At 32.4% G+C, this 23003-nt stretch overlaps 5 protein-coding genes across 5 annotated transcripts; 1 reads left to right on the forward strand and 4 right to left on the reverse strand.

Moving 5' to 3' along the window:
- Positions 1 to 296: 296 nt before the first annotated feature.
- LOC108337701 (60S ribosomal protein L39) lies at positions 297 to 960 on the reverse strand. Its single transcript, XM_017574279.2, has 3 exons — positions 821 to 960; positions 632 to 735; positions 297 to 528 (listed from the first exon to the last, which is right to left on the reverse strand). The coding sequence occupies exons 1-3, from the start codon at positions 821 to 823 to the stop codon at positions 480 to 482; spliced, it is 156 nt and encodes a 51-aa protein (XP_017429768.1). The 5' UTR covers positions 824 to 960; the 3' UTR covers positions 297 to 479.
- A 2768-nt stretch (positions 961 to 3728) lies between these two features.
- Positions 3729 to 9839, forward strand: LOC108344570 (uncharacterized). The gene is made up of 9 exons (XM_017583030.2): positions 3729 to 3993; positions 5340 to 5424; positions 5833 to 5907; positions 6000 to 6036; positions 7413 to 7496; positions 7618 to 7678; positions 7784 to 7890; positions 8294 to 8359; positions 9554 to 9839. Exons 1-9 carry the CDS (start codon positions 3924 to 3926, stop codon positions 9653 to 9655), a joined length of 687 nt encoding a protein of 228 aa, XP_017438519.1. The 5' UTR covers positions 3729 to 3923; the 3' UTR covers positions 9656 to 9839.
- Positions 9840 to 12165: 2326 nt separating this feature from the next.
- LOC108329498 (nod factor hydrolase protein 1) lies at positions 12166 to 14117 on the reverse strand. Its single transcript, XM_017563729.2, has 2 exons — positions 12683 to 14117; positions 12166 to 12421 (listed from the first exon to the last, which is right to left on the reverse strand). Exons 1-2 carry the CDS (start codon positions 13749 to 13751, stop codon positions 12372 to 12374), a joined length of 1119 nt encoding a protein of 372 aa, XP_017419218.2. The 5' UTR covers positions 13752 to 14117; the 3' UTR covers positions 12166 to 12371.
- A 734-nt stretch (positions 14118 to 14851) lies between these two features.
- Positions 14852 to 18519, reverse strand: LOC108324106 (probable L-type lectin-domain containing receptor kinase II.1). Its single transcript, XM_017556938.2, has 7 exons — positions 17008 to 18519; positions 16759 to 16878; positions 16491 to 16672; positions 15999 to 16209; positions 15612 to 15849; positions 15382 to 15532; positions 14852 to 15294 (listed from the first exon to the last, which is right to left on the reverse strand). The coding sequence occupies exons 1-7, from the start codon at positions 18161 to 18163 to the stop codon at positions 14986 to 14988; spliced, it is 2367 nt and encodes a 788-aa protein (XP_017412427.1). The 5' UTR covers positions 18164 to 18519; the 3' UTR covers positions 14852 to 14985.
- Positions 18520 to 21426: 2907 nt separating this feature from the next.
- Positions 21427 to 22946, reverse strand: LOC108339122 (class V chitinase). Its single transcript, XM_017576271.2, has 2 exons — positions 21833 to 22946; positions 21427 to 21659 (listed from the first exon to the last, which is right to left on the reverse strand). The coding sequence occupies exons 1-2, from the start codon at positions 22923 to 22925 to the stop codon at positions 21637 to 21639; spliced, it is 1116 nt and encodes a 371-aa protein (XP_017431760.1). The 5' UTR covers positions 22926 to 22946; the 3' UTR covers positions 21427 to 21636.
- Between the last annotated feature and the right edge of the window lie 57 nt (positions 22947 to 23003).

The following is a 23003-nucleotide window of genomic DNA, read 5'->3' on the forward strand; positions in this document are numbered from 1 at the left end:
CGCTCATATACTATTAAAGAAAGACAAAACTATATATATATATATATATATATATATATATATATATATATATATAGTAGCAGGCGTCGTATCATGACTTTCACAGTAACACCCTAGATTCGGTCATTGTGCCATACTATGTAATCCAACCATTTTTTGATGTTTTTCCTTAGGTAATTGAGGTATTAACCCTTCACTACACAACTAAGCTGACCCCGGCATCAAGCATATTCCAAGATTTTCACGAAACAGGGTACGAGGTTTTCATCAATCATTTGAATAGCGAGGAGGAGAGATGAAGAGAAAATACGGCAACTCGTTCAAAATTAAAATATCCATCACAGTTTCACATTTGTAGTAAAAATCATAAGCAATTGTAAAATGAGAAATAAACGATGACAAAAACACTCAGAAGCTACAATGTTTCAATATTAAGGATTACACTAAAAAACCTAGAACGCAAGGGTCGTCCATCCAACTTAAAATCCGAGCTTGGTGCGGCGCCAGTGCCTGCGCTTTGCATTATACCTTAAAACACAAACAAAAATAAAAAGACAAGAATGGCAGGGTGTGAATACACGAAATCAAGAAACATAATCCTGAAAATCCTAGGAAGTTTTTGGAAACTGACCTGATAGTGTTGTCAGTCCTCATGCGGATCCAGTAAGGGATGGGCCTGTTCTGCCTCATCTTCTTGGCAAGCTTCTTCTTGATCCTGAACGTCTTGTGGGAAGGCTACACATCAAATCAATAGCTTCACGTCACAATCGAAAAACTTCAAACAATTCACAAAACAAACGACCATGGATTCCACTCTTACCATTTTCGCTGCGGACGATCCAACGCAAAAACAAGCCGCTGCACTTCTCTAGAAACTAAAGAAAACCCTAGCCAGTTCCAGTCTTTTACAGAGTCACCACACGGTCCTGTGGATTGGGCCGGTTCTGTCCTTTTAGTACTTATGGGCTCTGGCCCATCTGTCAAACTCTTACGCCCATCAACCTCGTTAATTTAGTTTATTTTCTCCTGTGCATGCATGAATTTTTTTTTCTCTCCAAAATATTTTTTAATTGCTCTAAAAATACTTTTTCAAATTCTTCTAGATAGTAAAAGTTATTTAAATTTTATTATAAATTATTATCTATGATATCTTTATTAATTTTTATAATGATTCTTATATAAATTATAGTGATTGACATTGTAACGACAAATAATACTCGTATTTTCATTTCTTTAAAATGAAAATAACCTTGTAAGTATTTTTTTATATATAGTAAAGTTCAACTATTTGTGGGAATGGCATGTTGGTTCATTTTGTATTTGGCTTGAAAAATTGAATACCTTCTTAACATGTGGTTTGTAAACTTATTGGACAATTTGCATAAGAAAAATCTTAATAGAAAAACTAAATATAAACATTGAAATAATAGTCTTTGTTTAATGTTTTACATTTTTTTACACTCAATAAGTTTACAATTAATCCTAAAAATGAAATAAGTTATATAAACATAAAATTAACAACTTCATGAAATAAATGTATAATTAATTAGAAAAATATTATTCTCTGGTCTACTGAAAAAATATTGTAATTAATCATCATGTTGTCTTGACTTTAAAAACATTATTGTTATTTTTCTATTATAATAACATTGGATTCAATATTATATAAATTTGAACAGTAAGAATTAATGAAATAAAAATAAAAATAGTACAATAAAAATATGATAACTTAAAAGTGTTTTATTATTCTAGAAAAATTATACTTCCAAATAAAAGTCTAAAGTACATATGAGTGTTTGCACATTTCCAAACAAAAGAAAAATTATTATACTTGTCATTTATGTGTGAATTAATATTAAACGTAACAAAATTAACTAAAAAATATAAGTATGAAGTATGAAGTGAAATACTAACAAAAGTAAAATAAAAATAATAATGAAAGAGGACAATTAACTTATTTTACGCACAATATAGTCGGTTCTTTGTTTTTATTCTCAATAAGTGAGAATTAATCTTACACAATATCAAATAAATATAAATATTTTTTTTTCTAAACGGTAACTTAGAACAGAAAGTTCATATGAATCAGTTAAAAGGTTCCCCATAGAAAAATAAAATTTGGTGTGCAAATTGAATAAATTAATATATGGATGGAAACAAACTTTTTGTATCCAAAATTTAATAATACATAACTTCATATAGTTTTGTAAAGAACATGATTGACCGATGTATATACATAAAAGCAAGTTATCTTTAATTTTTTTTATGTTGAGTGCATTATTCTTTCTGTTAATAATTTTGGTAAGTTACATTATGTAAATAAGTTTCTTTCTAGTAACTTTGAAATGAAGTATATGAGTGAGATATCTTATATGGTAGGAATAAAAATATTTTGTGATAAATCACAAAGATTGTTAAGTTTATTTCAAAAAGGCCAAATTAATAAAGTGTTAAAGAGATTAATAATGAAAAAATGTTCTCCGGAGTAGTTTCAATTAAGAAATAAGACAAGTTTAATCAAATGCAATGTCCCAATAATAATTTGGAATGAAAGGTCATGGACCTCGTTCTTTATCCATTAGTGGTTGGGAGTTTTATGTATACTCAAACTTGTACTAAGCCAAACATTAGTTTTACTGTTGGAATGTTAGGCCGATATAAAAGCAATCTCTTAACGACACTAGAAATCTACAATGAAAGTTCTTAGGTATTTACAAGGAACCAAACACCACATGTTGACCTATAGACAGTTAAATCATCTTAAAATGATTGGCTACTTGAATTCAAACTATGTTGGATGTGTGAGTTCAAGAAAATCTACTTTGAGACCACTGTTCATGCACTATGGATAAGTCAATATTAACACGATGATGCTATATATCTACACATATATAACTATAACTATAACTATATATATATATATATATATATATATATAGTTATATGCTTGTATTGTTAGAATTGATTAAAGTTATTTTGAGTTTGTTTTATTATATGATATATGGAAGGAATCTTACCGGTCATAACTTTTGCTGGCCATGATCCAATCACTCTGTATATTGTTCCACCTGTTATCGGACTTTAAGAAGTGAACTTTAAACCTAATTGAATTCCACAAAACAAACTTGTAAGGTGAGGTTTATATTCACTTATATACTCTAAATTGATTTTATCTCTAATCCGAAACTTCCAACAATTCTATTATAATATAAATATATTAAAAGTTATAAGATTATTTTAGACTTATTACATTCAAAAAAAATCCTTCGATATTTTATTAAAGTTTATAAAATATTATAATATAAATATATCATAAAAAAAAAAACATTGATTAAAATAACTTTGCGGGTCCCCTTTTTTTCTTTCATAATTATATATAAAAATTTGTAAGAACTATTAAATTCAATATCTTCAGAAATTAAAATATGAAAATTGCTTACATGTTAATGTAATTATGTTATTTTCATTTCCATGTTCCTAACTCATCTACCAACTCATTCACCTCCCTTTAATTTCTTCCAACTCTGGTATCAATTTTTTATAACCAAAACAACAAATTGAAATTAAATAAACAAAGTCCAAAATAAAAGACCATTTTCCCTGTAAGATACTTGCCATACAAATTAAATTCAAGATACAAAGCATTTTTTATGATAATCACTACAAAAGTTATGACAAAGTGATTTCAATTAACTCACAATCTAATAATTAAGTTCATACAATTAATTCCCAAAGGGAAAAAAAAGATTGATGGAAGGAGCACTAATTCCAAAGCTATAAAACCTTGTTAAACCTTGAATCTGTGCTGGTTTCTCTTCGTCATCATCCTCCGTGAATAGGGTTTACTTTCTTGAATTTCTTTCGAATCGATTCCATTGTGTCTCTCAAAGATTTGACAGTGTTTGGTTGCACAATCTGTGAAGATGCCTCGTCCCAAAAGAAAAGCGGCCCCACCAATCACTTCTTCTGATGTTGATTCTTCTCTTCGTCCCGGTACTTCTATTTCTCGTTTCCGATTGGTTCTACCCCGCGAAAATCGAATCACAATATTCACTAAAAGAACAATGAATATTGAAAAATTTAATTATTTAAATTTTTTTTTTGTTTTCTTGTGGGGCAATGAGTTTTTCTGTGGCGAAGTATCAAAGTTGGCAAATTTAATCGATCTATGTGCTGATCGAGGTCAAATATCTGTAATTGGACCATGTCTTGCTTTTGTAATGTTCTGGATACGATATTCGATTTAAACGCTTCAAAGTTCAATGCATGAATACACAAGATTTTGGTGTTGTGGTTTTATAGTTCGGACACGATTTGATCAGATTCAGTGCGGCATATTTGATTATTTGCCTTCATTTTTTACGGGTTAATTTGGAGGGAGAGGGTGGTGGTGGTGCTAGGTGTCTATCTTGTTTTTGCGATGCTTCCCATCAATTACTCATTTAGCCTGGGTTTTTCGGCTGTTTATGAATCATTTACATGTAATGTTAATTGTGTAATACTGATGCAATTTGTTATTAGAATGCTCGTGCCCAATTATGATCTAAATTATTTTCAATGGGCAGTTTACCTTGTTTATTTTTAGTGTGCATCCGGTTACCTTCTGTTCTGCAAGCTCATAATTTGAACGGTGCTTGTCAGGCACATAACTTGAATGGCACCTGTATCTTACATGGTGGTATATATAAATTGGAAAAACACATCTGTGCTTATAAGACAATGTCTGTTTCGTATTAAATAGTTAATGATGTCATAGTGTTTTAAAATCCAGAGTACATATCTTCTGGGAGGCAGCTTTTCTGCTATCTGTTGCAGCTTACTAGAACAGTATGATGCCACTTATGAAGACAGCCTGCATGTTTATAGCCAATACAATCTGAGAGCAATTTTAGCTTAATACTTCTACAGTTCATGAGGGTTGATTGATCTATTTATGGGGGAAACATTTAAAATGCTACGAGGTAAAAGCACTACCATTGTGGTGAGACTGAAGATGTTATTAAGAAGGCAACTGCATTCCCGTAGACAAAATAATTAGTGTCCTTTTGGTTAGATTTGTGGAAAAAAATTGTAACTATTTGCATTCCAAATGAATCATTTGGTTTTTGCTGAGCTATTTTTTCGAATAGTATCAGCATGAAAGAGGTCTCTGGAAGTACGATGAAATATTTCACTATGTGTATTGTCCTGAACCGTAAGCCTTAATTATGCATGACTGCTTCTAGTTTTTCAAATTAATGTCGAAATATTTCGTTTTATCTTCACCTTTTCCATCTAATGCTGACTCGAATTTGCTGAGTTCTTGATAGTACTTATTTCATTTCGTGTTATTATTTCAGAACCAAAGAAAGCAACCACAAAGCAATTAGATCGAATAGATAACATATTCGAATCGTATGCAAATAAGTCACTGGGTTTGATTGAGTAAGTATGTGCATGTTGAAATTATTGTGGCATGCTTTAATTGTTGTTTGATCTTGTTTAGGATTAGAATATTTCATGCTTTAGTTAAATTGATTTGCTTGGAACTTAGCTTATGTTTAAGTAGCATACGGTGGTTTATTTATTTTTTCAATGCATTTTTTAAGTAAGGAATTAGACAGGGCTTAGGTCTGTTTATATATATATATATATATATATATATATATATATATATATATATATATATATATATATATATATAAATTTAGTTAACAAACACGTGTTCAGCAATATTATGCGTGTTGAGATTCAATGCTTCTCTTTTATGTTTTTAAGACTGTTTCCCTTCTTCGTTAAAGTTTATGTGACTCGTCTTGATGCATTCTCTATACTTTTTGTTTGGTTGGTCAGCCCAGACGGGATTGTGGCATTTTGTAAAGATGTGCATGTGGATCATACAGATGTTAGAATGCTGATACTTGCTTGGTAAGTAATGGACTGGATTAATCTTTCCTTTTCCTGTATATAACTGGTTTTTTGATATTGTGGCATATAAATATATGTTTTTATCTTGTCAGGAAAATGAAAGCTGAAAAACAAGGGTATTTTTCCAAGGTTGGTAGAGAGTATTGCTTTACAATCTTAGTTTAGTTACATACTGCTGAAATTAGTGAATGACATTTCAACACTCATTTATTGACCATGGTGCTCTTGATGTAACCCTTCATTTAATACTTATGTATTGATGTATTTTTACATTTCAATGTTTTGATGTATATACTTGCATTTATCCTTTCTCTCTCTATATAGATATGTGTGTGTGTGTGAGCTCACAATGATGAAGAAAGGTTCAACCTCTCATTGAGAAAAAAAGGAACTTCTCACTTAAAGAAAACTCTGATTTGTTTATTTAATTTGTGTGTAGCTAATAATGGAATCGATACTAGTGAAATAGATAGGATGGCACTGTAAATTTCAAGTATGCTCTGTTGCTGGTCTTTTCTTCGTCTATTCTCTGCCCTTTAATCCGGAGTAGGCTTTTTACTTCAATAACAGATAAAGGGAGTTAATGGTATGGTATGGCTCTTTAGCTAAACTTTTTTGTATTGTGAGCTCATGATATAAGAAATATTATTGACAACAGTGGTGTGGAAATTTTGTTGGGGGGCAAGCAGAGGGCGGGATTGCAGCAGGATTGATGGATTTTGGTGTATGTGGTGGCAAGTAGCCTCTTGATGTCCCATGAAATATATATTACCTGATGAAATTCTGTCTCTAAGGAAATTGTTCAATTTGTGAGGATGTATATATGTGAACTACACAAATGGTCTTGTAGGCCCATGTTTGATTGGAAGTTAGATCATTTTGTTTGTGGAGGTTTCTTTTGGTCTTTCTTTTACCTTATCTGTACTTTATCTTCTTTTTTTTGGTACAATGGAGGTTTGAACACCTTGGTTGAGGAACGAAGCTGAGCTTTATGTTTGAGGTTGATGTTTCTTGTGGTGCATTTTCATTGGTCTGGTGAAGGACTGGACCTCTGACAACATCATTACATTCAAATCTTCTAGACTTGGGCCCATCCAGTTGGGCTTATCAGCTCGTAGACAAGGACTTCTCTGGTCTATCTGTTATATTCATGTGGATTACTGAAATACTAAATTCTCCCCAGTAAATGGAATTTTCTTTTATACAAAAGTTGGCTGAATCATGGTCTGAGATATGATTCTTTTTGAGCGTCATTCTGAATATAGTTAATAACTTTTCGTTTGTTAAATGTTGAAAACCCTGTCACATTTGGGTATATTGCATCTGTGTCAGAGAGAGAGAGAGAGCAAAACACTGTGTGATGGCATCTAAGGTCATCAAACCAAAATCTTCGTATATTGGTGCTATGCATTCTTGTCATCATTAGTAAAGGTGGCTTGAATTTCTTCACCACAATGTTAGTTTTTGGACATGTTATCATCATCAGTTTTTTCCTATCTTGATAGGATGAGTGGCGAAAAGGGCTCAAATGTTTAGGGGCCGACACACTCCCAAAGTTAAGAAAGGTCATTGGTGGACTGCAGAAAGAGGTATTTTATTTTTCTGTTTTAAGTTACTTAGTGAAGTTTTCTTGTGTTCTTATTAAGATTAACCACTAAGGTTGTCATTCAAAAAGAATTTTGGTGTAATTATTTCTTGTGTCTTGTTTAGGTGATGGTACAAGAGTGCTTTGAAGATTTTTATTCCTATGCATTTCACTACTGCCTGACGGGTAAAACCAGTATTACTGGGATTTCACTCTTATTTTAGACTACTTGTTCTACATCACTGCTTTCGAGTTCTTATATGTAACTAACGTAAATAATAATACTTTCAGAAGATAAGCAAAGGAGTGTAGATATTGAGACCATCTGTGAGCTGTTGAATGTCGTTCTGAGATCTGATTTCCCTACTCAAGTTAATTTATTAACTGAGTATCTAAAGGTAGTGTAGGTTTTATATAATAATAATATGCTTGTCTGCCCTTTGCTTAAACTTTTTCAGTTGCATGTAATGACTCTTAATGACAACTTTCAGTAATGTCCAGCAAATATGCTAGATTGTGAAGGATATTATACTTTTTTTTCTTGTACTTAATTATTGTTCCACATTAAAACTATAGCTATTTGATCATATAAATTTGTTTTCTTGTACTTTCATGATCTAAAAGTAGTGTAAATTCTTGAAATATTTTCCCATGGAGTTAAAACGATGGTAATTTCCCTTGGTTATTCCTTGTATATGATACACACTAAAGTTGTGTTGTTTAGGTGGAAGATGTTGAAAAGACTTTTAATGTCCATACACATTAAATTGTTTTCTGATAGTTGAAATGCTTATTTGACAGGTTCAAAATGACTACAGGGCACTAAACATAGATCACTGGAGAAATTTTTATCGGTTTTTTAAGGAGGTAATGCTGTTTTTATTCTTTTTCTTACTTTGCCTTTAGGATTTTATATCATACGCATTTTTCACTTCTGGTTGAGTTTACTATCTCTTTGTAAGGTTAATTTGATTATTTTATAAATATTACGAAGCCCTTAGTAAGTTGTAAAAAATAAAAATAGTCAGTTAACGCTCGAGAGGAAAATATCTCTTGGAATATTAGTTTACATTTTCTTTCTATTTGATATTTACTTTTATGGTGATAGCTAGGATTTTATGGATCGGTTACTTTCTTCTATCAGTGAACATAACATACACCATTAGAAATCCAGTCGCAAAATTCACAAGTCTCTTGATTTTTGAATTGGGTTTACTTCATGCTACTCATCCTTTTCCCCTTTTAATTGTTAAACAAACACAAGTTCGTCTTGTTTATACTCATTACTGGTGTAAACGAGTCAGAGTTAAACCAAATTCGTAGTTGACTTGATTTAAACAATTCACAGTTAAAGCTTCTTAATTTAAACAGTTCACAGTTAAAGATTAGGGTTGACTAGTTCAAAATATGTCGTTTGCTTACCTATTTTATACCTTGATTATCTTCTTATCCATTGATCAATTCAAAGATCTTATTTTAATTTGGAAAATGATTCTTTGACACACCTAAATATTTTACATTCATTTGACACTATCCTTATTTACTGTTTACTCTCTTTTTTTTTTTAAAAAAATATAAAACTTTACACCTTTATGATCATTTTATCAAATGAATGTAAAAGTGTCTCATAGTACATTACTCTTTTGATTTTTAATTTGGTATATAATAGGCATTTCCACTTTCAGAATAAGGAAGAGAAAGAGTGCAAAAAAAATTTGAACATAGAAATCAGGTATTATAACTGGTCTTGCTAACCAGTGAACTAAGGAAGGCAGGGCATTGATTAAAAAACTTTTATAAATCAAATAGAAGGATAACAAACTTTTATTAGAAATGACATTGGTTCAAACGAGGTGTGCCAATTGCTTTAACGAGTTTAATTCAAATCATTCAAGAAAAACTCAACCCATCCGTTTGCATGTGGTCAACGGCTGTAGGGATAACGTCTAATTATCCATGTGTATGAATTGTACGCTAGTACATTTGATGGGTAAAATTTGGTGTACTTCATATTTAAAACTCGCAAGCAGAAAAATATGTCTGACGTTTTGTTGGTGGCAGGTAAGTCTCAGTGATCTTCTAAGTTATGATTCCAGTCAAGCATGGCCCGTGATCCTCGACAATTTTGTTGAATGGTTAAAAGAAAAACAAGAGAAAATATAGTTCTCACCTTTCTCAAGTTTATGTTCATTTTTAATCTGCCGACTCCGAACGAGAATACTGTTTTGAAGCGGATATACAATTGTATATGGCTGATCTGAGTAATCAGTTCGCAGTTTTTCTGCATGTAACAACAACTTCATACATTGTCAACTGTCAAAGTTATATTCACTTTTCTTCATCTGGATATACTGTTTTAAGCAAATTTTGTTTCAGTTGCCAAAGTTCCTGAATCTTTTATCCATTTAACGTTTATATGTGGCTCAACTGAGTAGGATAAAACCAATTTTGGAAAACAATCTGAAGATTTAAAAGGGTTAATTCAAAGCTTTCCACAAGAGGAAATGATTCTTTTACATAGGAATTTAAATTTTAATGTTAACAGTGTAGTAAAACAATTTACAAAAGCTCATGAATCTTACAGTGGTTTGGATTATGAAAAACCAAACGAGGAAGGATAATTCATTCTTGATTTTAAGATTCTTAACATTTGCTTTAGGTGGGATAAATATGTAATCTTTTCTAAATGAGAAAGGCTAATCTAGTATTGGTTTTAGGATGGTGAGCAATTGTTTTAAGAGTGGAAACCCAAGTTTTGAATTTTGAGTTTTTATAGCAAGAAGCCTTGATGAAAGAGTTTGTGACAATTGAAATATTATAACTGGACAATTTTACTATATAAAACGGGGTTATTGATTTCATTGTTTGTTTTAGGAGTCCAAAACAATTGCTCACCATCCTAAAACCAAAACTAGATTAGCCTTTCTCATTTAGAAAAGATTACATATGTATCCCACCTTTTAGGAGTCCAAAACACTAAGTTAAGTTATACATTCGAAGATCAAGTAGGAAGGCAAACGTTTTATTTTTTGTAGCACTATTTTATATATAATATAGTAAAATTAACATATTTTTCAAAGTGGTTTATGCTGTCTTTTTGAGTAAAAGAAGAAATTAATATTATACAGCAAAATCAAAATGTTGAATAAAGATAATCGAAAGGTGCATTTAAGGAGTGAAGAGAGAGATTCAAAAGTTTCCTTGGCGCACCTAGACTCCATTATTCAAGTAAGACAAATCCTACCAACTAAGTTACACGAGCATACTCTTTTATAAGATGAAGTGACTCACAGATTTTCAAAGTCTTTTAACGGCTGGATTTTGAAAATGTCTACATGAACTAATGGACATACTTCTCAAATTGTCAATTCACAGACAAGGCAAAACCATTTTCAGTCTTATGCTATCTGTACTTAAAACTTGAGATTTATAAGTTGTATTAGACTAATTAAGGATGAGATTTAACTTTTGTTTTTTAAAGGAATTATTATTGGTGTATTTTTTGGGAGAATTAAAACATGAAGAGACTATTACCTAAATAGTATTAAAGATAGATCACTTAAAAATCTGTGTATCACTCTAAGTTTTGTTTTGTTAAAAAAAAAAACTCTTTTGGACTGAAATAAGAAATCTTGATGTTCAAGACAATGCAAGAAAAAGAATAGAGTTCTAAAATTGTGAATGAGGTATGAACTAAAGTTCTTAAAAGATATATATATATATATATATATATATATATATATATATATATATATATATATATATATATATATATATATATATATAATTATATAAAAGCTTAAAAAATATAGAGATAAAACTAGATATATAAATGGAATGAAATGTGTCTAGAATAAAGGGAGAGTTTTGGTGTCAAATGAAGATGTTAAACGAGAGTTGAAAAAAAAAAAAACTTTTATGAGTTTTTTCGTGATGGATAATGTCTGGCTTTTAATATGAGATTAGGAGTGAAAAGAATGAAAAAAAAATTGATTTACTATTGAACTCAAATATTATCGCTAATCGTACATTTGTTACGAATTAAATAATTTTTATCACTGAATTCAAATGATTATTCTTATATGTTTAATTAAGATTTGGGTGGACATTCTTGAGATATACGTGTTTATGTGTAACTAACACTCCAAGTGTCTAAATTAATCATTTGATATATTTGAATACAGTGGAAGAAAAAAATTAATAAAGATTTTACAAATTGGATATAAGTTAGGTGGTTAAAAACAAATGACCATTCTCCTCCCAAATACTTAAAAGTACTTAATAGGATTTGTATGTACTAATAAATGTCCATTTATATATTTTATGGAAGTCAATAATGAAATTCAAATGGTTAATCAAAGAAAAATTGAAGTCAATGACATAATCCATATAGATAATATAAACTAATTAGGTAAAATTCTGTAATCCTATTATAAGTTTCAAGAAGTCTTTTACTTTTCTTCTTTTTTATGCCTCTTTTTGCTTAATTCGGCATATATGCTAATTTTTACAAATTTCTAAAGTTATTTCTCATTTTGAGGTTTTTGCATGGAGCATAGATCAACAAAACTTTAATTTAGCCAAATTTTATGACTGTGAAGATATAAGATAAAGATATACAACTACTGTATTATATAGTGTAAACAATTGGCACCATTAATTACTTAGAAATCAACTGAGACATCTCTTACTGTTTTACACAATCCATAAATAGCAAATGTTTTAAATAAAATAGGGAAAATTTTCCCTTTCATGTTATGTTGTAAATGGGATTTAGGTGAAAAATAATTCATTTGCTGAATGAAGGCAATTCAATTACTTGATGTTGAAAGATAAGATACAAAATGATAGCAGAAACACGAAGCGACGGGCTCAAGTTTCAGTTCACTCTTCCCCTCTCATTTATGCAAAGCATCCATGAATTTAGAGCTGCATTAATGGCAATAGTTAGATAGCTAATATTGAAATTTATCCCATAACATATGATCATTTATAAATCAATCATAATATAAATGAGGTTATTGCTTCCTGTACACTACATTTATTGACTGCATTCTTATAATAATCCAGAAATCACTTTTATAGAGGATAAAATATGATTTTGAAAATTTGGGGTTGCGAGAAGAAATTGAAGAGGTGCATAAAGTAAAATCCTATGAAAGAATGTAATCTTGAAGCAATTTCCTTTACCTTGTGTTGAGATTTTCCAATCGTTGGTATCGAGGCCTGCAGCCCAAAAGAAATATCCACCAAGATAAAGAGATTGAGCAAACTCAACCTTAGCCGCCACCGTTACCGGGTCATCGTACCCGACCCAGTTACTACCACTGTAAGAATAAACCGACGCCGTTTCCTCGTCATACACCACATTTGCACCCGTTTCGTTATTAAACTCCAACACCTGAAACAGCGCCATCGCACCATCCATCCCGATACCCGCCCCTACAGCCGGAGCTCCGATTCCATGAACACTCGGGTCAAGTAACTGCCATGTCCTCCCATAAAGCGGCAAACCCATAACCACCTTCTTCGGAATAACCCCACCCCGGATCCAGGACCGTAACCCGTAGGCCACACTAGCATTACTTTTCGGGTCAAAGAGCCCAGCAGGAGGCCCAGTGCGGTTACTCCAAGGCCCATTAAGATCGTAACTCATGACATTGATCCAATCTAAATTCTCGTTAATGGAACGCACGGGGTATAGCAAAGACGTCGTTGTGGAAAGAAAGTAATCGACGGAGAAGTACACGGCGGCGGTGAGGAGGAGCGGTTTCTGGGAAGTGGCGGAGGCCTCGGAGACGATGGCGGCGCGCAATTCTTTGAAGAGCTGGCCGAGGTCCTTCATTTCGTTCGCGCTGCGAGGGAACTCCCAATCAATGTCAACGCCGTGGAAGCCGAAGGCCCGCGCGACAGCGATGGTGGAGTTGATGAAGGAGGCGCGCACGGCGGCGTTGGAGGCGATGGCGGCAAAGAGGTCGGCTTTGAAGTTGGCGCCGCCGATGGAAACGAGAGTGGTGACGGAGGGACGGAGGGTGGCGGTGAACGTGGCGAGGGTAGCGGCGGTGGAGTCTGGAATGTCGAGTTGGTAGGTAGCGTTGTTGGGTGCAAGGAAAGCATAGTAAACGTGAGTGAAGAGTGATGTGTTTATGGCTGAAGGAGGGAAAAGCGGTTGTTGAAGCCAGTATATAGCTTTGATGTCGGAAGTGGAACTCTTAACGGTTATGACAAAGAACATTGGTAAAAACAGAAAACGTAGCATGTTGGTGCATGCCGTGAAGAAACTTTGGTTATTGAAATTTTTGAAGAATAGAAAGTATGCAATTTGATTATTGTTTCTTTAGGTTTAATGCATATTTATAATTGGAATTCGGTAATGGAAAAGTTTGAGAAAATGTGAGGATCTTGGAGAAAAGATTGTGAGCACATGGCCGTCCATGGTTGGAAAGAATGTTAATGGATTCTCTTGCCGTCGAAACAAGTACAACAACGTGTTTCTGCACTCCATGCTTCAATGTCAACTTCAGCAATGGCATAAACCTTTGTCAACACTTACTCCAATTAATTTATGCCAAAAAGTTCTAATAGAGAATGTAACAACGTTCATTCACGTAAAAATAAAAATTGTTTCAGTTGCCCAGCGTCCTTTGTAATGTCGGAGAAGGTGAATATAAATATTTTATATTTGTTATATTTGACTTTATAAAATTAATCATACAATACATAATATGGTACATACATGTAACCTAGAATATAAAATGAAAAAAAAAAACTGAAATATTTCTCCTTAGCTGGCTTACATGTGAATTCTGGTAAACCAATTGGGTAGAGAGCAAACATAAACTTTAAAAAATTGACGATTGAGTCCAACGTATGAAGGCAGACATTCGTGACGACACAATGTGATATATATATATATAAACGTTCATCATCATTATAAATAGTTTGAATTCACAATCAAAACTGCATTTAAAATCTTCTATAAATATAAGTTAGGAAAATATAACAATATTAAGCCATTATTACCTGATTTAGAAATAGATATAATCAATTCATATGAAATCTAAAAACGAATCAAATTCATTTTAAGACATTTTACTTTATTTTTATTATTATTATTATTATTGAAAAAAAAAACTTTCTAAGTTAAATTCATAAAAGGAGAAACACAAAATATGAAAAATGAAATAAACGAGTTTTATGTATAAAGGAGAATAGAAACTTAAATATTAAGTTTTTTACTTTCCAACTTCTAAAAAAATTATACGATTGCACTGATTAACATTAGAAAAATGATTTATGGACACTGAAACGTACATATAGAAAGAGAATAAAAATGATTAGTTTATAAAAAGAGAGATAGAAAGAAAAAAACAAGTATACAAAAATTAAGGTGTATTTGTATCATTACTCTTAAAATTATACCTATGTTGGAATATAATGTTAGAGTGAAATAAAAATGACTTGTTTGGTAAGTACTAGAATGTCCTGCTTCATCATCTTGGTGCCAGTTGAGAAATTGTAACATCATTGATTGAATAAAAATTGACTCCGGTATGAGATGTTTCTTTCTCATCTTCACGTTTCTGAACTGAAAAGGCAGGAACTTTGGGAGTACCAATAACTGCACTTTCATTCTTCAGCAGTGAATCAACTTCCAACATGGAAGGTCTATCCACAGAGTTTTCCTGAACACACAGTAGAGCTACCTGCATGCATCTCATGATTTTACAAGGAGATGCTCTATCATCCAATGAAGGCTCAACAAACTCCACACCTCTTCCTTCCCTCCACAGTTCATATGCCTGAATTAATACTTATTTCAACCTCAACCAAACCAAGAAGAAATCATAAATAGAATAGTCATAGGAGAAAAAAATGAGATAACTTACATATTCCAAAAGGGTCATATCTTCATCCATGCCATAATAACATGAAGTCCTCTTTCCACTTATGATTTGCAAGAGAAGAACTCCAAAACTGTAAACATCGTACTTCGTTGAGTATATGCCTTTTCTCACGTACTCAGGAGGTACATACCCACTGAAAAGACAACAGGAAGTGATTAGAGAGAGAAAAGAAATAACCATATATAACTCATGACTGTTGAAAATTCACTTACTATGTTCCAACTATCCTTTCTGTGTTTGCTTCAAGGTCATATTTTCTGAAAATTCTAGCCATGCCAAAATCGGATATCTTTGGATTCATATTGTCATCTAGTAAAACATTACTGGCTTTAAGATCTCGGTGGATTATAGTAAAATTTGAGTACTCTTGGAGATAAAGAAGGCCTTGAGTAACGCCTTCAATGATATTGACACGCTTGTTCCAGTCTAAAAGAATTGATTTCGTTGGATCTGCATCAAGTTCAACCCTGGATTATTAGTCACAGGACATTCTGGAATGATTGCTAATTTGAAGTTTAAGTGAGCTTAGCAGTAGTAGGTTAAGAAGCTTAGAAGAAATGTAACAACTTCAATGAGAGACAAGTGATGTAGCAACTGACCAAAGAGGAAATTATCTAAGCTTTTGTTTTGCAGGTATTCATAGATCAGAATTTTCTCGTCCCTTTTTGTGCAGTATCCCAGAAGTCTAACTAAATTCACATGCTGTAGTCTTGCTGTAAGTGTGATTTCATTCTTGAACTCTTCAGGGCCTTGATTTGAGGTTTCTGAGAGTCTTTTCACTGCTCTTTCCTGACCCTTCCGTAATTTTCCCTGACAGAATCTAGTCTTAATTACCAATTTTATATGGACGAAAAACACTGTTATCTATCCCTAAATTTATTGTATCAAATGTTAAAAAACTGTTGTCATTACAGCTAAAAGGAGTGTTGCCTAACCAGAGACTGAAATATATGAATAATTTAATACCTACAAAAGCTTGTAAGCAATACATTATCACTATCTTACCACAGAAATAATGGCGCTAGCTTTCAGTTCAGATATTCTAATTGCACGAAGCATGTTTCATTAACAGATGAGTTTCCAAATCTTACCTTGTACACTGTGCCAAATCCACCCTCTCCAAGCCTATTATCTTTTGAGAAGTTATTTGTTGCCGCTTTAATAGTGAGATAGCTGAATACTGTCAAATCAGAGCCGTTTGCATCCATATCCTTTTCTGCTTCTGGTAAATATCTCAGTTTATACAATAGTTTGGTAACAGTGGCTACGGCCCCTGCAAAAAAAGTGGGACATAAATTAAAGCAAAGATGTATATTCTTTATAGATAACTCAATTTTTTCATCTTTTTTACATCCTTACCTGGGTTGTAGTAGCAAAATACTATTCCCAACAGAAGGGCCAAAGTCAGAGTAGCAAGCAGAACAATTATCAGCAACCTCATCTTGTGATGATCTTCAAATTCTTCATCTACAGCTTGAGCTGAAGGATTATTTTGTAAAGTGACGCATATGATATATGTTATTTCAAAAACTAAGACGAATATTTGATGCATAACAATATATACTTACATAAATATAGTCCACATCAACCAATTGTTCTGTAACTCACCTGCCCCTATTGAAAGTTCCCAATTTTCGTCATTGCCTACTTGGAACACGTTGTAACCAAGTAGCCCATTTTCCCTTGCATAAGAAACTTTGGCCCTGATGACTTCCACATCATCAAAATTAACCCAAGTGGTGGACGCAACGGTGAACTGGTTCACCACAAAACTTGCATTGTAACGTGAAACAACTCCATTTCCAAAGCTTTTGATGTAACTCTTTATGAACTTGTAACCCATGGAACCATCCATTGTAATGGCAGGTCCTGAAGCTGGTGTTCCCACGCCACTGTTTGCAGCAGGAGTCACAAGTTTCCACGCATATCCATGATAAGGCAACCCAATCAACAGCTTCTTAGACGAAAACCCCCTCCTCCTCCACTCTCTGATTCCAGAATCAGTATTATCCCAATCAGATGAACCATACAAAGCCGCATGAAAAGCCGTGGAATTGGCCACCTTAGGGAGATAGTAATCATAAGCCACAAAATGCACCCAATCCAAATTCTCCTGCATTGAATCGAAGGGGTAACTCAAGGAGTCCGAAGCCTTAAGGTAGTAACCTGCCATCACTAACAACAACTCTGGCTTGGTAGAGTTTCTTGCCTCGGAAGTTATTGCAGCACGCCACTCCTTCAAAAGGGTTCCAAAATTGGCAACCTCGGAACTTGGCCCCGCCCCAGTAAGGTCTATGCCATGAAAGCCATAGAACCTCGCTGTTCTGATGGAAGAATCAATGAAAAGTTTCCTGTAAGAAGATCTATTTAGCATTGAGGTGAAGACCAAAGAGTCCTCCCTGCCAGCCCAGATGGATAAAAGCGTTGAAACAGATGGGTTTTGGAGCTTCACCGTGTTGGTGAAGGTGGAGAACTTGTGCTCCTCGGAAGAGTTGATGAAGATGTTGTAGGTGGTGGGGTTTATGAAGGCAAAAGCACATAAAAGGTGAGTGAAAAGCGTGGCTTTGATGTCTGAAGCAGAAATTTCATTGCCGGAATAGTAATACCCGGCTTTCACCCATGAAGGGTTATCTGCAAAGGACTGAGATTTGAAAGAGAATAAGGTGAGAAAGAAAGTGCAGAAAACGATGAGATTAGAAGGCATCTTGATAATGATGAGAATTGAAGAGTGTTGAAGAAAATATTGATTTGTTAGTGTTGCCATGTGTTGAGACTTGCATCGCTCTCTTTTCTTATTTTTTTGTTAATGTTGATCTCACCATCATCATCACCGTCATCTCACCATTTCCAACAACAGTACTGTTACTAACTAACTTTTTCACATGGGAGAAAACTACAGGACTCCATTGTTGCGTGAAAAGAACAAAAAACGATGGTTCTAGAGTGCACTATAATCAGTTACATACTTAGTTCCTAACCCTTTATATTCAAGGAAGACTATAAAACAATTTCATCTTCTCTTCTTTCTTTTCTCTGCTTCCACCACTGTTCACAAAATTCTCCAGTGAATCCATCTCCATGATATCAATTTGGGTATCTCATCACTGCTACCCTGTGTTTGCTAGTTTCTTCAATTAGTTAATGTTTTGAAAGCTCTTCTATTTAACATTAGAAAAAAAAAGAAACAATAACATATGTATCAGTAATAAAAAAGAAAATTCTTTGACGATAACCAAGAAAATTTATAAATATATTTTTATTTTTATTTTATCTAACTTTTTACTATATAACAATAAGATGATTAGATATATTATTTATAATATATTATATTAAAATTATGTTGTAACAAAAATAATAGTTTTATGGAATTTAGAAATATAAATAATTATAGATTTATTGAGTATAGAATACGAGGAGTTATTTTTTTAGAATTAGGTGGAAGCATTTTCACGTTACTTGTTATTTTTTTTTCCTCCACTATGTTTTAGTTCTTTTAATATTAATATCTTTTATTGTAAACATTATATTATAATTTTAAAACATAATCATAAATAAAATTAATTTTTATATCATAACTTTAAAAAATAATTACGAACAAATAGAAATAATTTGTATGAACTAAATGAAGATCGTATTATATATTGTTATAGATAATATATATCTTAAATATCTTACTTTTTTAAAAGAGATTTTGAACGTACGAAACAAACAAAACTATATTTAGTAGAAAGCTATTCAACTTATTGAAAGGTCTAAAATGTTTTTATATACTACTTTTCAGAAAAAAATAAAAAGAGTATTATATTATATCACGGTCTAACAGGTTTAGAAAATTTGAGTGGTACAAGTAATTAGTTGTTAAAGGAAAAATTGGCTATGTTCATAAATGCGTAAATTGTTGTCTTTCTTATAACTTTTAAGAGACTCTCTTCATCTCATCTGGTGCAATGGTGAAATTTTTTCAAGTCTTCTCCTATTATTGAGAGGGTACAATTAATAATTTTGGGGATGTAGATGTACGGAGGTTCAACGTACACATATACATATAGATCTTCATACTGATAAGATATTGTCAGCTTTAGGTACAACTCCAAAAGGGATGCTCTCTCCACCTTTCATGATTCATCTGGCTATCTGCCACTAGTCACTTGTCAGGGCTTCACCTGAACATGGATGGACGTACTCGACTGAGCCCAGTCACCAAACCTGAACCATGAGCTAATACCATTTGTAAGGAATAGTTCGACACACACACATAGATCTCCACATGGTAAGATATTGTCCGCTTTGGGCTGAATCCTCTCGGATTTGTTTTTGGTATCACTTGAAAAGACCTCTTACCAATGGAAGTATCTTATATGTATATAAACACATGCCCATATGTTATTTTATCTAATATGAAACTTTGTTTGTACCCAACCGTAGCAAGCATTAGTCTTCTTTATATATTAAGCTACTCACCCTTGCTGACAAATATTTTGTTTGGGTTCACTCGTCATTTGATTTTCTTAGTATTGTTTAATTGAAGATTATAATAACTAGTTTAGTATAGTAAAAAAAGTTATAATTTATAAATAAAAAATAATCTGCTTACTTTTTTTTGAACTCATATAAAAAAAATAAATTAATCAATATCAATAAAACTTTAATATAAGAATTTCTTACATTTTGGAATTTCACTCACATATTTATTTGGAATTTCACTCACATATTTATTTAAAACAAGATGAATTATTAACTCTGGTACTATTAATAATTTTTCGAAAGGAAATCATCAAACCAAACCCAAGATTATAGTTCTTTTTTTCTTATTATATTCAAAACAAAGTATATTAATACTTATATATACTAACCTAACAATTTACTCATTTTCAAATAATTATTTTATTGTTCGTAATGACTTCCAGTATCTTATAAATATTATAGAACAAGTATTATATGTATTATATGTAAATATGTAACTCGACTCTCTGTCTTAAAACTAAGAACTTAATTTGGGGATATAATTATATTTTTTTTTCTTTTTATAAATAATCAAGTAATGTTTTGAAAGATTAACTGTCAACGAAAATGATATGTAATATGCCCGGCCTGATGCAACATTGTAATAACACAGATTATGTAATAAAGGAGTCCATATTCTTTACCAGATTTTTAAATGTCTTTTTTTGTTGAACATTAACAATACATTGATATTGGTATTATAAAAATCTTTTTAACATATTTTAAAACATCAAAATTAATATCAATCAATTTATTTTAAATACACAATAAATCAAATCAGCAACACAGATTAAAGGGAATAGTGCCCTAGTAATTCATAATACGTCATGGTGTATTTTGAGCTGTTTTGATTATCTACCATTTGTTCTTATAATAGCTAAATACATCATAACTAAACATTGTAATTTATATATAAATAGATATAAAAAAATGTAGTATTCTTTTCATTTTATCGCTTTATTCCTATAATATTATATTATTATACTTTTATATCTCTCTGTCTATATAAATTATTTTCCATTTGTGATAATTTTTTTCCATAGTTATTTATAATTTTCTATAATCTATACCATCACTTGTTATATGTACCACTTTTTCTACTTTTTTGTTTATTTTTGTTTTTATAGGATAAATAATTTATTAATTAATTACTTACGTTCAGAATAAAGTTATAATTTAGGTGAATAAAATAGATTGGAAGAAAATCAAACTTCTGTAAATCTAAACAAACCTTTTTGTTAATATATATCTTTGTAAAAGTAGTCTGTTTTTTCTTTTTAAAAATAGATTAAACAATAGATACAATTTGTATACCATAAAAATAATAGCCATGAGGACATTACACCAATACTTTATAAATATTTATTCAACATCTTAAACGCTTCTATAATTATTATCAGTGATTTTTCAAAAGTATATTAGACAAAACTTCTAATTGTTAAGAAAAATATTTAGATTAAAACAAACAAAAAAAAAATGCACCATAAGTGTTTGTTTAATGGTATGATGGACTTGGCAAACAGATTAAAAGAGATAAATATTATTAGCAACCTTTGAATATGACATTATTATATTGAAGATATTACAAACATCACATAAAAATTATATAATAACCACCGAAGAACACAAATACATATATTTATTTATCTTTGTAATAAGAGGACATGGCACCTGAGATTTATTCATGAAGTCAAAGCATGACTTTTTACATTTGAACTCTTGGTATAATAGTACCTACATCTTCCACGTATTGTAAGCTGCAATGCAATACAACAAAACCTACCCATTAGAGCAGAGAAAACATTGGATTCAAAACAATATGCTTGCAGAAATCATGATACTGATATAATAATAGAAATGTGTTGAAAACAAAATAAGACCATTATTACTAAATATTAACAGATCTAACAAGCAAATTTTTGACAGTCACCTGTTCGAGAAAGATTCCAATTGTTGTCAGCACCGACCTGCCAAACAAAATGGCCAAACAAACCCTTACTCTTGCAATAATTAACCTTAGCAGTTACACTCTGAACATCATCGTAGCCAATCCATGTTGTCCCAGAAGAGCAATAATCTGTGACCACGGTTGAGTTGTACACACACCGAGCTCCATTCTGGCTCACAAATGCCCTAATCTGGTTGTACCCCATGGACCCATCTCCACCAAAGGCAGAACCATTAGCCGGAGCATACAATCTATTGTTACTAGCATTTCTCAAACGCCATGCATAGCCATAATAGGGTATACCCATTGATATTTTTCGTGGAGAAACACCGGCTGCAATCCAAGAACTGATTCCTTGATCTCCGCCGACTTGGTAGGCTCCAGAATTTGGCTGAAAATACAACGCAGCCGGTGGTGCCGTTCTATTGGGGAACCAATTTGGACCGTGGAAATCATAAGTCATTACATTTATAAAGTCAAAACTATCATTGATTGCTTTAGCAGGCAAATCCAATGAGTAGTAGTTTGAAGAGCGAAATAAGGCAGCACTAAGGAGCAAAGCTGACTTCCCTGAGTCTCTAGCTTCGCTAAGCAGATATGTTCTGAATTCTCTGGCGAGTTGGCCAAAGTTTTGCATGTCTGACGGAGTTGATGGAGACTCCCAATCCACGTCAATGCCGTGTAAGTTGTTTGATCGGGCTAGCTGTATTGCCGAGTCGATGAACGATTTTCGCGAACTGGGTTGACTTGCCATTGCTGAAAAGGTTGATGAATTGGAAGCTCCACCTCCTATGGATAATAGGGTTTTAACAGAAGGGTTCTTTTGCTGAACGGTTTGGGTGAAGGTTGAGAGCTGAACAGAGTTTGAAGAGGAAATTGTGACATTGTAAGTGATAGAGTTAATGTCGGCAAAGGCATAAAAGAGATGGGTGAACAATGTGGAGTTGATGTTTGATGCAGGAAAACCACTACCAGCGAACCAATACCCTCCTATGTTTTGTGCAGTGGATGCATGGAGATGCAGCATAAAGAGGAAAAAGGGAATCAGAAATTGAAACTTTTTAGAGAAAACCATTCTTGTAAGATTATATTTTTCTTCTCTGCTTGTGATTGTTCTTGTTAGCCATATTTATAATTTAATTTTACAACTTGT

Source organism: Vigna angularis, chromosome 1, assembly GCF_016808095.1.
Source record: "Vigna angularis cultivar LongXiaoDou No.4 chromosome 1, ASM1680809v1, whole genome shotgun sequence".
Taxonomy (NCBI): Eukaryota; Viridiplantae; Streptophyta; class Magnoliopsida; order Fabales; family Fabaceae; genus Vigna; species Vigna angularis.